This window comes from Propithecus coquereli, unplaced genomic scaffold, assembly GCF_000956105.1.
Source record: "Propithecus coquereli isolate 6110/MARCELLA unplaced genomic scaffold, Pcoq_1.0 Scaffold178, whole genome shotgun sequence".
Taxonomy (NCBI): domain Eukaryota; kingdom Metazoa; phylum Chordata; class Mammalia; order Primates; family Indriidae; genus Propithecus; species Propithecus coquereli.
The window spans coordinates 822,963-835,508 of NW_012142523.1; the positions used below are offsets into that span (position 1 = coordinate 822,963).

General features: G+C 58.9%; 1 protein-coding gene across 1 annotated transcript; it reads left to right on the forward strand.

Annotated features, from left to right (window-relative positions):
• Window positions 1–2,691: 2,691 nt before the first annotated feature.
• HCRTR1 (hypocretin (orexin) receptor 1) lies at window positions 2,692–10,121 on the forward strand. The gene is made up of 7 exons (XM_012642315.1): window positions 2,692–2,922; window positions 3,112–3,290; window positions 4,446–4,689; window positions 5,050–5,165; window positions 6,815–7,038; window positions 8,034–8,155; window positions 9,898–10,121. Exons 1-7 carry the CDS (start codon window positions 2,724–2,726, stop codon window positions 10,086–10,088), a joined length of 1,275 nt encoding a protein of 424 aa, XP_012497769.1. The 5' UTR covers window positions 2,692–2,723; the 3' UTR covers window positions 10,089–10,121.
• Window positions 10,122–12,546: the final 2,425 nt, after the last annotated feature.

Genomic DNA, 12,546 nt, shown 5'->3' on the forward strand with positions numbered 1-12,546 from the left:
CACCTCCCAGGAGGGAAGCAGTGTGAGTCTTAGAGGGTGGGAGAGGAGGGTGGGGTTTGACGTGTTAAGAGGTCCTGTCTTGAGGCAGGGGACAGCCGAGGTGACTGCCTGATGCCCAGGAGGCCACCCTTCACCTACTGTGATTCCCAGAGGGCCCTCCCTCCAAACCTTCACACCTGCTGTTTCCTCTACCTTGAAAACCACGATCCCACGGCAGGGCCACCTTCCTGCTCATCAGGTCTCCATGGAGATGCTCCTGTTCCAGGAAGCCTGTCCTGATGCTCTGGCTGAGTTGATCTGCCCTTCTGTGCCCGACAGCTCCCTAGGCCCCCCTGGCGCTCCCCTCACACCAGAGGTTAACTGTCTGGCTCTGCACCTGCCTCCCTGCAGCCGCCAGAGAGAGCCAGGGGGGCAGGGAGGGCAAGGGAGGCCGGTAGATCTGAGAGGAGCCTGGGCTTGAATCCCAGCTCTGCCTCTGCCGTGTGACCTTGGGCAAGTCACCACCCCATGTGAGTCCAGTGTCTTCATCTGTAAAGCGGAGACAATAACTACCTTACCATTGTGGAGATGAAATGAGACCATGCATCGCGTGCACTGTACCAGTGGCAGCTGTATTATTATAGCTCATTGCCTGACGCCCGGCTTAATAAGTAGTATTTGTTGAATTAATGACACACCCCCCTTCCACCTCGCGTCCTTGTCTTTGGAGGGGGAAAGTAGTATGAACAAAAAGGATTCAAGGCAGATAGAATCGAGGGCCGGGAGATGGGCGAGCAGGGCTTTCTGGCATCGCTGGGAGCTGGCTGTTCCAGCAGCATCCGGAGCTTGGCTGCAGGCGGTGCAAGCGTCCTCCCTCACACCGCTGTGACCCACCTGTGCCATCGTCCTCGTCAGCTAGGTGAGGCAGCGAGGGGGGTGGGGCTGGGTTCCGTCTCTGCACTGTGGGCCCCCGAAGCTGCCCCGGGCCCGCGGGCACACACTAGGTGCGCCCCGAGCGCGGAGTGGCCAGGGGCACGAATGTTGAATGGAGGCGGACGGTATGAATGAGAGCAAGGGCGCACGAATGGATGGACGCGTGAAGTGGGCGGCGAGAAGGAACCAGCGTCTCCCTCCGCCCTCTGGGTCTCGGGGCTGGGACGCACCGCGCGGAGACCTCCGGGGGCTTCCTCCCCGCGCGGCCCCTCCCGCCTGCCCCCTCCCCGCGGCGCGCAGCCCGGCGGAGCCCGCGCACAGCACAGCCCGCCCTGGAGCCGGGCCGGCGCCCGGCCTCGCGAGCCGAGGCAGCGCAGCCTCGGGAGGGGGCTGCCCGGGCCCCCTCCCCCAGCCCCGGTCCCCCTGCAGGAAGGCGGAGTGCGGGGTGCAAGGTCAGGGGACCAGCAGACGAGAACGCCTGGGTCCCGGAGCCAACAGGTGCGGGGCATGGGGGACCCCCAGGCCCAGGATGAGGGTTCCAAAAGATGTGCGGCGAGGGATGCGGGCAGCCAAGAGTCTCCGGGGTAACCTGGGTGCTGTGAGACTGGGTTCCCAGCCGGCTCTGCCCTCCTCCGGGCAGATTCCTGCGGAACCCCTGACATCCTCTTCCCCACGCCCCCGGAGCCCCCCGCAGTCCCCGAGGTGCAGGGAGGTCCCACTGAGGGAGCAGGTCCGCCGGCGCTCGGTGGGGTACAAAGAAGTCCCCTGTCCCTGCCCCAGGGGTCTCCAGGGACCGGCAACCCTCCCGCACACGTCTGGGGTCGTCGCAGCAGAGCGAGGCAGGGAGGGGTCTGCGGGCGGGAGGAGGGAGGGGCGGGGAGCGAGGCCGGATTTATGAATGGAGCCCGGCCTGCGCGCCGGCCCAGCGACTCCTGGCGGCCGCCGGGAGCATCGCGGCCCGGGCGACTCCAGGGGGGCCTGGCAGGGGGCCTGAGGGCCGGGGCTGCTGGGCCTGGGCTGTTTCCTAGTTCTCAAGGAGGTCGTCAGTTCCTTCCCACACCGCCGTCCCCCGATCCCGGCTGTGCATGTGTGTGTATGTGTGTGTGCGCGCGCGCCCACCGGGGAGGGTCTGGCGGGTCTGGTGGGAGGGGCCTGGGTCTCTAACACCTCCCTGGACCCCTTTTTTCCAACCAAAAATTAAGGCCTGTGAACTAGCTCACGAGAGAATATTTGCAATCGGAATGGCTTCCCCTCCCACATCTGTGGTGTTTGGTGGGTTCAAGTAGACCTGGCTTAGCAGCTTTGTGACCCTGAGCTAAGGGTGCAACCTCTCTGAGCTTCCGTCTCATCTGCAAAGCAGGGCTCCCTAATCATGGTAACCAGCAGTCCGCGAAGCCTCCTTCCCGCGCCAGGGTCCTGGTGACGCGCATTCGAGCTTGGGACTCCTCGCCACGGCCCTGCGAGGTAGGTACGGTTACTGCTCCGGGGACAGATGGGACAACTAAGGAGGAAAGAAACGAGGGACGTACCCAAGGGCAACCTGTGTGGAGCCGGGATGCAACCCAGGTCTTGCTCCAATGATGTCACGACAGTGAGAATTAAGAGGGAGCTTATATGCAAATGCCTGGCACACTCCCTAACGCGTCCTTCCTTCTTTCCTTCCTTCCCCCACCCTTCCCTCCCTCCCTTCCTTCCTTCAGGAACTTTGGGTCTAAGACCCCACAGACCTGGGTGCAAGGCTCCGGGCCCCCGAGGGTAGCAGACTGAGGGCTGGCCCGGGATGCCCCTCAGCTGCCCCGGCTCCTGAGCTCATGGAGCCCTCGGCCACCGCAGAGGCCCAGATGGGGGTCCCCACTGCCAGCAGGGAACCGTCCCCGGTGCCTCCGGACTATGAAGATGAGTTTCTTCGCTATCTGTGGCGTGATTATCTGTACCCGAAGCCGTACGAGTGGGTCCTCATCGCAGCCTACGTGGCTGTGTTCCTCGTGGCCCTGGTGGGCAACACGCTCGGTGGGTCTAGGTCTTGCTCTGTGGTGCTGCAGACTGGAAGGGGTCCTGGGCCTTGCCTGCGCCCACCCCCGCCAGCCCTTACCTCCAATTCCAGGGGTAGTGGGAGGGGAGGGGGCTCGCTGATGGGGCGGAGCTAGGGTGGGCGTGGCCCGGCCACCCGCTTCACCTCACCCAGCCCCCACCCTGCAGTCTGCCTGGCTGTGTGGCGGAACCACCACATGAGGACAGTCACCAACTACTTCATCGTCAACCTGTCCCTGGCTGACGTGCTGGTGACAGCCATCTGCCTGCCAGCCAGCCTGCTAGTGGACATCACTGAGTCCTGGCTCTTTGGCCATGCCCTCTGCAAGGTCATCCCCTACCTACAGGTGAGCTCTGCCCCACCACCCTTCCCCACCCCCTGTCACACCTGTACAAACCTTATGGCCTTACAGAGGTCTCAGTGACCCTCAGACTTGCCTTCCAGACAGGTCACTGGCTCAAGACCCCTTCAGTGTCATTCTCTAGTGCTAGCAAGGGTGGGCCACCAGGTCAGACACTCAGGACACAGACACAGCCCCACATACTCATACAGAGATCCCCTCCTGGTCACACCCACAGACATATACATGGACACGTGGACGCATATAGTCACCTCCATGTACATGGGCACACAATAGAGGAGAGGGGCACAAGCCCACAGTGACATGTACACATGCGGGGCCTGCTCCCTTATCCCAAGAGGGGCAGATTTGGGGGGGCCTGGTAGAAACAGCCTGCTCCCCTCCCTCCACCGCTGGCCAGGGTCCTCCCTCCCCCAGGGGTAGGAACCAGGATGTCCAGATGGGCTAGTGGGCTGGAAGGAGGGCTGGCCAGAGGCCAGTGTTTACTCTCCATTGTACCCTTCCACCCCCTCCCTGCACCCCAGAGAGCAGGGGCACCACTGGAGACAGTGCCCACGCACACTTCTGGCTCAGAGTCATCTCTGCCTCCCAAAGTGAGGACTCCTTTTCCCAACAGCTTTTCCTAACAGCCCGGGGAAGGGATGGCATCCCAGGGCAGACAGAAATGCCTCTTGGACTTCCTACTATTTTGAGATTTTCTACTCACCTGATTAACTCTGCTGACCCTGAGCATGGGGGTTACAGACAGGTGAGGTCCGCGCCTCACCTACACGGGGTAATAGCCCCCACCTTGTAGGGTTGTTGTAAGGATAATGAGAACAGTGCCTGGCACACAGTAAGCTCCATAAGTGTGCGTTATTATTCATAGTACGGGGCACCTACTATGTACCAGGCCTGGAGCTGGGTGTTCTCCATATGTGATTTCACTTGCTCTCCTAAGAATCCTGCCAGGGAGATGGTACATTCCTGTTCTGCAGATGAGGCTCAGAGAGGGTGAGTGATTTGCCAGTAAGTGGTGGAGTCAGGATTTGCACCGCACCTGGCTCCCCAGTATCTCTGGGCTGTGAGCCCTGTCACTCACCCACCCCCACGTCTCTGAGTGGCCCCCAAAGGGACTGATGTTGTGTCCCCACGGGGCAGGCCGTGTCCGTGTCCGTGGCAGTGCTGACTCTCAGCTTCATCGCCCTGGACCGCTGGTATGCCATCTGCCACCCACTGTTGTTCAAGAGCACAGCCCGGCGTGCCCGTGGCTCCATCCTGGGCATCTGGGCTGTGTCGCTGGCTGTCATGGTGCCCCAGGCTGCTGTCATGGAATGCAGCAGTGTCCTGCCTGAGCTAGCCAACCGCACACGGCTCTTCTCTGTCTGCGACGAGCGCTGGGCAGGTAACGGTGGAGCCTTGGGCAGGCATCCCTAGGGTGGGCGACTCTGGGACGCATACCCCTAGGGCAGGTGCCTATCAGGGGCACTTCCAGGGTGGGTATCTCCCTAGAGGACACTGGACATCTACCAGGGATACTCCCAGCATGGATGTCTCCTCCAGTGTAGATATCTGCTAGGGGTCCTTCCAGGATGGATACCCCCAGGTTAGGCAACTCCAAGGTCTCTATCTACCTTGATGCCTGTATGGGGTCCAGCTGCCCCTAGGCCTTGCTTTGGCCCTACTTGGGACAGGGTGACAATGCTAACCAGGGCAGGCTGGGGCTTGCAGAGGGGCCTGATGCTTGCTTCTCTTGGCCTTGCAGATGACCTCTACCCCAAGATCTACCATAGCTGCTTCTTCATTGTGACATACCTTGCCCCGCTTGGCCTCATGGCAGTGGCCTATTTCCAGATCTTCCGTAAGCTCTGGGGCCGCCAGGTGAGGCCCACTCCGGTGTCACTGTCTGGGCTAGGAGGGGGCAGGGCTGCTGGTCTAAGGGAGTGTTCTGCCTTCAGAACCTGCCATCCTGGCTGCAACCAGAGAGAGACAGACCCCAGAGACACGTTGAACTCAAGGCCGAAAGTGCTAGTGGCTCCCTGGAATGACAGAGTAACTCACGTCCTGCTACGATTAGCAGCGGCCATTTACTGCGCCACTCACACCCAGCTGGTCTTGTATCCTCTTAGCCACCACATATTAGTATCGTCCCCCACTTACATATGACAAAACTGAGACCCAGAAACTTTCCCAGATCACTCAGTTAGTGGGTAGCAGATCAGGGACTAAAACCCAGATCTGTGGGATTCCAATGCTCAGTTTACACAATAATAATAGCAACTCCGTGTTACTTGCCAAATTAGGCAGTTTGCATTGATGTCTTAACAACTATCTAACAAAAGAAGCAATTTTATCAACTTCACTAATGCCTGATAAGGGCAACAAACTTGCCAGAGCCAGTGAGTGGCAGAGCCCTTCTGGTTCCGGGCCTGCCTCCTTTCCTCCTTACCGACTGACCCACAGTGCATTTTGCAGGGTTTCGTGGGGGCGGGGTGCTCACGGGCCCTTGGCACTAGCCGAAGCGAGTCCTGGGTCGGTGCCTGGGCAGGGGGAGGATGCAGGCCAGAACACGGGCAGGCCGGGGAAGGAACGTTCACACGCATTCCACATCACCTACACCCCGCAGACGGTTCTGCCTCACGCCCGGGCCATGCAGGGCGGTGGGTGGGGAGAGGACTGGCTCAGACCCAGGCCCTGCCTTGGAGGAGCGCCCAGTCCAGCAGGGCCCTTCCTGGCTGGCCAGCCTTGCAGTCCACCAATACTTGCCATCTGCTCCTCACAGACCCCCGACAAGCGGGGCACAGGCACTATCCAGACGGGAAACCGAGGCTTAGAAAGGAAAGGAAGTTGGCTGGTGAATGTCTGAGCTGGCCCTGGACCCGAAGTTTCCTGAACTCTAGCCCCACGCCCCTCTGCTGTAGGGTGATGTGGGGGTCCAGTGGTGGGAGAGGCTTTGAGGATGTCTGCACTGCTCCAGGAGCCCAGAACCACCCCAGGCTTATGGGCATTGACCCAGGTGGGGACCCGTGCTCTGAGGGTCAGGCCATTCCATGTTGCCCACCTGCCCACCCCTCCTTGCCCAGGCCTCCCCCAGTGTGGCATGAGCCAGGGGAGGCCCAACTCACCCCCATCCCCAACCCTACGCCCAAAGGTGGAGCTAGAGGTTTGAGGGGGATGGATGGGCAGCTGTGAGGATGTTCAGACCCTGGGTTGTGGCCTGAGGCCCTATCAAGAGTCCCCCACCTCTCTGAGTCTCAGTTGCCTCATCTATAACTAAGGGCCAAAATTCCTTTCCAAAGGCATGTTGTAGGAGGTTGCACCATGAGCTCATGGAAAATGAAAGTGCGCTGTTCACTCTCGAGTCTGGAGTGTCAGTCTTTATCGTAAATATTAGGTCCCTTGCTATTGCAAGGTTCTGTTCCCTTTGCCCAGCTCCACCCTGCCCCAGTGTCCAGCCCAGAGTGGGCCAGCCAAAGACAGCAACCCTCCCAAGGGCCATACCCACCGCTGCTGTCGTGTGTGCTGGACAGATCCCCGGCACCACCTCGGCCCTGGTGCGGAACTGGAAGCGGCCCTCAGAGCTGGAGGACCAGGGGCAGGGCCCGAGCACAGAGCCCCAGCCCCGGGCCCGCGCCTTCCTGGCCGAGGTGAAGCAGATGCGAGCGCGGAGGAAGACGGCCAAGATGCTGATGGTGGTGCTGCTGGTCTTCGCCCTCTGCTACCTGCCCATCAGTGTCCTCAACGTCCTCAAGAGGTGAGAGCGCCGGGCGGGTGGTCAGGGGTAGGGAGAAGTTTTGGGGTCAGAGGAAGGGGCTCTCCTTGCTTTGGGGAAAGACCTGGCTCTGCCACGTCTCCACTGTGTGATCCTGGGGGGCAGGTCATTTCTCTTCTCTGAGCCTCAATCTCTTCATTCACAAAATGAATGGAAATTCACACATGCATTCACTCAATCCTCAGATTTTAGGGGCCTGGAAATACAATGAACAAGTGCACAAGACGGACAAGACCCTGCCTGCATGGAGGCTACAGTCTAGTGGGAGAGAAGGGAAGTCAATAGAAAAATCCGTGTACAGGAGGATGTCAGGCAGTAATAATTGCTATGAAGAAAAATAAAACAGGGAAAGACGGTGGAGAGTGACATGACAGAGGCTGGTGCGGTTTGGAGTTTTGTTTTAGATGTAATGATTTTTTTAACAAAAGCCCACTCTGAGGAAATAACATTTGAGCAGACTTGAAGGAAGTGGGAGAGAGAGCCACGCAGGTATCTGCAGGGACTCCAGGCGGAGAGACACCGGGACACAGCAAATGAGTGTCACAGGGTGCCAGGGAAAGAACATGGCCTATTGGACAGGAGATAATCTCACCTGGCCTTTGTGCTCGGCTAGTTCCTGGCTATGTGATTTGGGGCATGTCACTTTACTTCTCTGAGCCTCAAGTTTCCCTAACTGAAAAATGCTGTGAGGATGGATGAGAAGTGGCTGGGGAGCCCCAGGGGATCAGATAGCCAGTGACTGAGCAGATATACCCTGGTGCCTGTCCCCAGGCCCACTGTGGTCACACGCTCTGTGCTCCAGGCCCCCAAAACTGGTGGAGATCTCAGATCCAGAGGCCCAGGCAAGGGCCACCTGGCGCATGGAAGGGTGCAGTGGGAACTCCTGTACTTTACGGCTTTAGTTCTACGAGCAGCACCCTCCCAATACACACACACACAGCTACCCCATTTCTGACTGTTGTCCACCCCGGTCCTAGGGTGTTCGGGATGTTCCGCCAAGCCAGCGACCGAGAAGCCGTCTATGCCTGCTTCACCTTCTCCCACTGGCTGGTGTACGCCAACAGTGCCGCCAACCCCATCATCTACAACTTCCTCAGTGGTGAGTGGGCTGGCGAGGCAGTGACTGAGGGTGGCCAACAGTCCCCGGGACAGGTCTCCCCATCCCCAACCCAGGGCCCAAATAAAAGATGGGAGGTGAGGTGTACCTGCTGTCTCCCGGCATTGTGACTCTGCTCCGGGAGCCCTCACTCAGAGCAGCCCTGGTCCGAGTGGGAGATAGGCCACGCTCCCAGCAGCGGCCAGCACCCAGGATCTAGTTTGGCAGATTCTGCAGACCAGTGAATGAGTGGAAGGGCACGGGCTAGGCCAGCTGCCTCCCCTCGCACTCGGGTGCAGGCACAGCAGGACCTCCGATCGGCCCCTCTCTGGCTGGCATGGGCGGGCGGAGGAGCCCATCTTCCCCAGAGGGAGCCCGACCTGTGTGAAGAGGGCCCGGGGGCCCCTGCCTGAGGGGATGATTGCGCAACCCTGGTAAGGGAGGGTCACCGGCAGAGACAGCCCAGGCCTGGGAATGGGCTTCCCCTGCCCAGCTAGACACACGCTGGCAGTGGCCAGAATCTTGGGGGCTGTCCTTGGAACCACCTGCCTCCAGCACCAGCCCTCCCACTCTCCCCTCTGTAAGTCCTGGTCCCCTAGCCCCCCACTCCCACTCCGGGCCTCCTCTCTCTGCTGTGCCAGAGTTCTCATCCCTTCCAGTCTCACGGGGGTAACGGCCCAGCACCCCACCGACACACACACACACCCTGCCCCCCCAGGTTGGCTCAGCTCAGCAGAAGTGTGACTCACCAGGCCTCTGACTTTGGGACTAGGCTTCTAAAGGACTGGTCCAGCTGACTGTTCAAGCCTGGACACAAATAATCTTTGAGAAATTGTTAAAAGGTTAAAGAAGGGATTGGGGTCAACAGTATAACCCTCACTGAGACTCAAGAATTACTCAGCAAAGGCTGCCTGCTGGTTTCCAGCTCAAAAGAGAGAGCAGGGGAGGGGAGGGCAGCAGACGCACTGATGCACAAGCCCTTGTCTGGCCTACACTTGCTGAGGACCCACTGTGCGCTTGCCCGTGCTGGCCAAGGAGAGGCTGGCAGGCTGATGACACACAATCACGGCGGTTTCAGTTCCAGACAAAATCTGTTTCCCTGGGATATGTGGGCTGAACCGGTGGTGTAGTGGCCCCTCCTTCCCCACTCAGTCCTCTCCTTTAAAAGGGCTTTGGAATTAGTTAGAACCAGGTTTGGCTCCTGGCTGGGTGGCCTTGGGCAAGCTACTGTAACTCTATGCGGTCTCATCTGTGAAGTGAAGATAAAAGACTGGGACCTGTCGGGGTGCTGGGATGCTCTAGGGGACAGAGGCTGAGATACCCGGCACAGTGCCTGGCACAGTGTGACTGCCATATGCAAGGGTGGCAGCTGCTGTCATTTTCATCATCATAGGGCAGAGATGGGAAAAGCCTAGCAACAGCTAGCGGGCCCTGATCCCTCTCCATGTACACATCAAGGAGGGCAGAGGTGACCCGAGGCCCCTGAGCCAGACACCACGTTTTGAGCCAGGCTCTGAGCCAGAGCGCAGTCAAGGAATCAGATGACAATTGCATTTCTCCTCGGGAAACTCTGTCCTCACTCTCCCTGGCAGAGGTTGCCTCGGGGCTCTCCATCTCAGCTCTACCCCTCCCTCTCTGCCCTCTCTCAGGCAGCTTGGCTGGAGCTGCGTGGGTGGCCCTGGGCTCAAGGCCCTTTCCTGCTGCATTTGTCTCCTTATGGCTGTGTCTTTTGTCTCCCAACCAAGGCAAATTTCGGGAGCAGTTTAAGGCTGGCTTTTCCTGCTGCCTGCCTGGCCTGGGTCCCTGCGGCTCTCTGAAGGCCCCCAGTCCCGGCTCCTCTGCCTGCCACAAGTCCTTGTCCTTGCAGAGCCGGTGCTCCGTCTCCAAAGTCTCTGAGCACGTGGTACTCACCAGCGTTACCACGGTGCTGCCCTGAGTGAGGGCTGCCTTGGAGGCTCCAGCTCTGGGGGTGCAACCTGTTCCCTTCCTGGGCTGCTCTCTGGCTCCTGGGGGATCCACTCATACCCCTCAAGGAAAGACTGCTGGATGCGGTGAGAGGCTGGGGCTCCAGTGCTGGTTTTCTGCCTGTGTGACTCTGGGCAAATCACTTCCCCTCTCTGAGCTCGTGTCCCCTAAGCAGGGTTGATGTGAGGATTAAGCATGCTCAAGAAAGTGGAAAGTTCTCTGTAAACTGTGAAGTGTTGTGAATGTGATTATTATACTTCTCTCACTTGGCCATACCCCATGGTACAATCCATCCCCATCATCCTTCCGGAGCTGGGCCTTCCTCCCAGAGACCCCTCTCCTACCCAATTACAGGCCTTCCTTGGGGTCTGCTCTAAAAATCTCAACAGGTATTTCCATCTGGTCCAGTGGCTCCCTAAAGCCCAGGGCTGCACTTGGCCAGCTGCTCAGATGCTTGTGTGAACTAATCCGGCCCAGCCCTTCTCCAGAGAGCCACGGGCACAGTCCCGCCCTCGCCAGGTGCCGAGTGCACACACCACAGCCTGGACCTCGTTGGCTTTGTGGTGTGATAAAACTCTCTCCATGGCCATTTGGCACGGAGGCCAGCAGCCCGAAGCAATTGTAATTAAAAGCCTGGCACTGAACGTTCCCTTCCTTGTCATTGCACGAAATCTGTGCTGCTTAGGTTAGGAGCAGAGGAAGGTGGGGAAGCTGGGGGGAGGGGAGAAGGCAAGAAGGCACTGGAATGCTATTATTTGCTGACCTCCCACCGGCACCTCCACCCCACCTGATCCCAGATGGACTCACAGCCAGGCCTCAGAGCACACACGGTGCTGCCTCCTCAGGCAGTGCCAATCACGTGACGCCCAGGAACTCGATCCTTGACACATCTGTCTGCTCACAGGCCCAGTGGCCTGTGGAAGGTGGGAGGTGGCGGATAGGGTGGGCAGACAGCAGGTTGACAGACTGATTTACTGTTATCTTCACCTTCTTGGAAATCAGGCCTTGCATCTATTTCTATGAATTCAGAGGATAAAAAGAGAAAGCCACAGACTTGGCCAGACGTGCTCCGTCTGCCACCAAGATGATTATGGGGCTGCCAAAGGCCCTGATCCTCATTGCCAGAGCAGGACGTGGAGCACAGGCTGAAGTGCTACTCTGCTGAGAGGAACGGAGACAGCTGGCAGGGCCAACTCAGCTGTGCCCACCACCAGGCCTACTTAACTTGATTAATGGAGCTGCAGGCCCCCTCTGACCTCACCCGTCAAGAAGCGGGGCAGAGCCATGGTGCTGCCAGGCGCCCAGCCCAGGAGTGCTTCAGCACCGCTCCTCTGAGGCGCCCTGCTTTACCCAGAGCAGGTGGAAGGTGTGGTCTCAGTATGTCACCCGCTCTCCGGATGACTCACCAGCCCAGCTCTCTGTGGATGGTGTGGCTGCTGCCAGGAGGGCTGAGCTGTCCTGCCCATTCCACACTCGCCCTGGCCTTAGGTCCAAAGCTGTTGGCACAGTCGTAGACAGGCCTTGGAGATGCAGTGTGCAGAATGAGGTGTTGAGGGCTGGCCCCCAAGCTCAGAACCAACCGTGCCCACAAGATCAACCCAGGTCTTGGGCTCCTCAGCCCCAGCTGAGCACAAAGGTGAGCGGCTCCGACTGGCACCATTGGGTTTCAGCAGACACTTGGCTCAGGAGGAACAAAGAAACAACAGGATCTTCTTCTAATGGCTGTAGTTGTACTCTACTTCCTGCTGGCTGAACCCAGCACCACGGTAGGCCTTCAACCTCCACTGCAGGGGACTCTGATGAAATGGAGAAAATTCAGGGGAGGTGACTGGGATGCCAAGGGGAGTGATGCTCACCCAGTGAGGGGTTGCTGAAGAGCTGGGGGCTATCTGCCTAGGGAGGGGAGGACTTGGGGGAATGAGGGTTGGCAAGCAGTAAGGGTGATGTAAGTCCTGGGTGGCCCAAGAGAGAAAACCAGAGCCAATGGGCAGTGTCTCCAAGATGGCAGGATTTAGAATTCACATCAAAAGTTTCTATCAGTCACGGAGGAAACAGGCTACATTCTTTGTCACTGGAGGCTGGCAAGCAGAGGCCAGACTCACAGGGGGGCCATGGAGGGGATTCTAGCTCTAGATGGGGGCTGGCCCCTGGGAACCGGACTCCATCAGATTCTGGGATTCTAGCACTACAGCAGCCCAGAGGAGAATGGGGCTGAACTGGCCGAGCCCGACATGCCTGCTGGGCCTCACTGACCTGCAAAACAGTCATAGCTACTTCCTCAACCACCCACTGCAGGGAGGAGAGCCCTACTTAGGGCTACAGAGCTCTTATCTTCATCTCAAAAAGCCAAAGGATAATCACACATTACCCATGATAAAGCCCCTGGAAAACTAGAATGTCTGGTGTCTTTGGCTTTTGATTGAAATTTT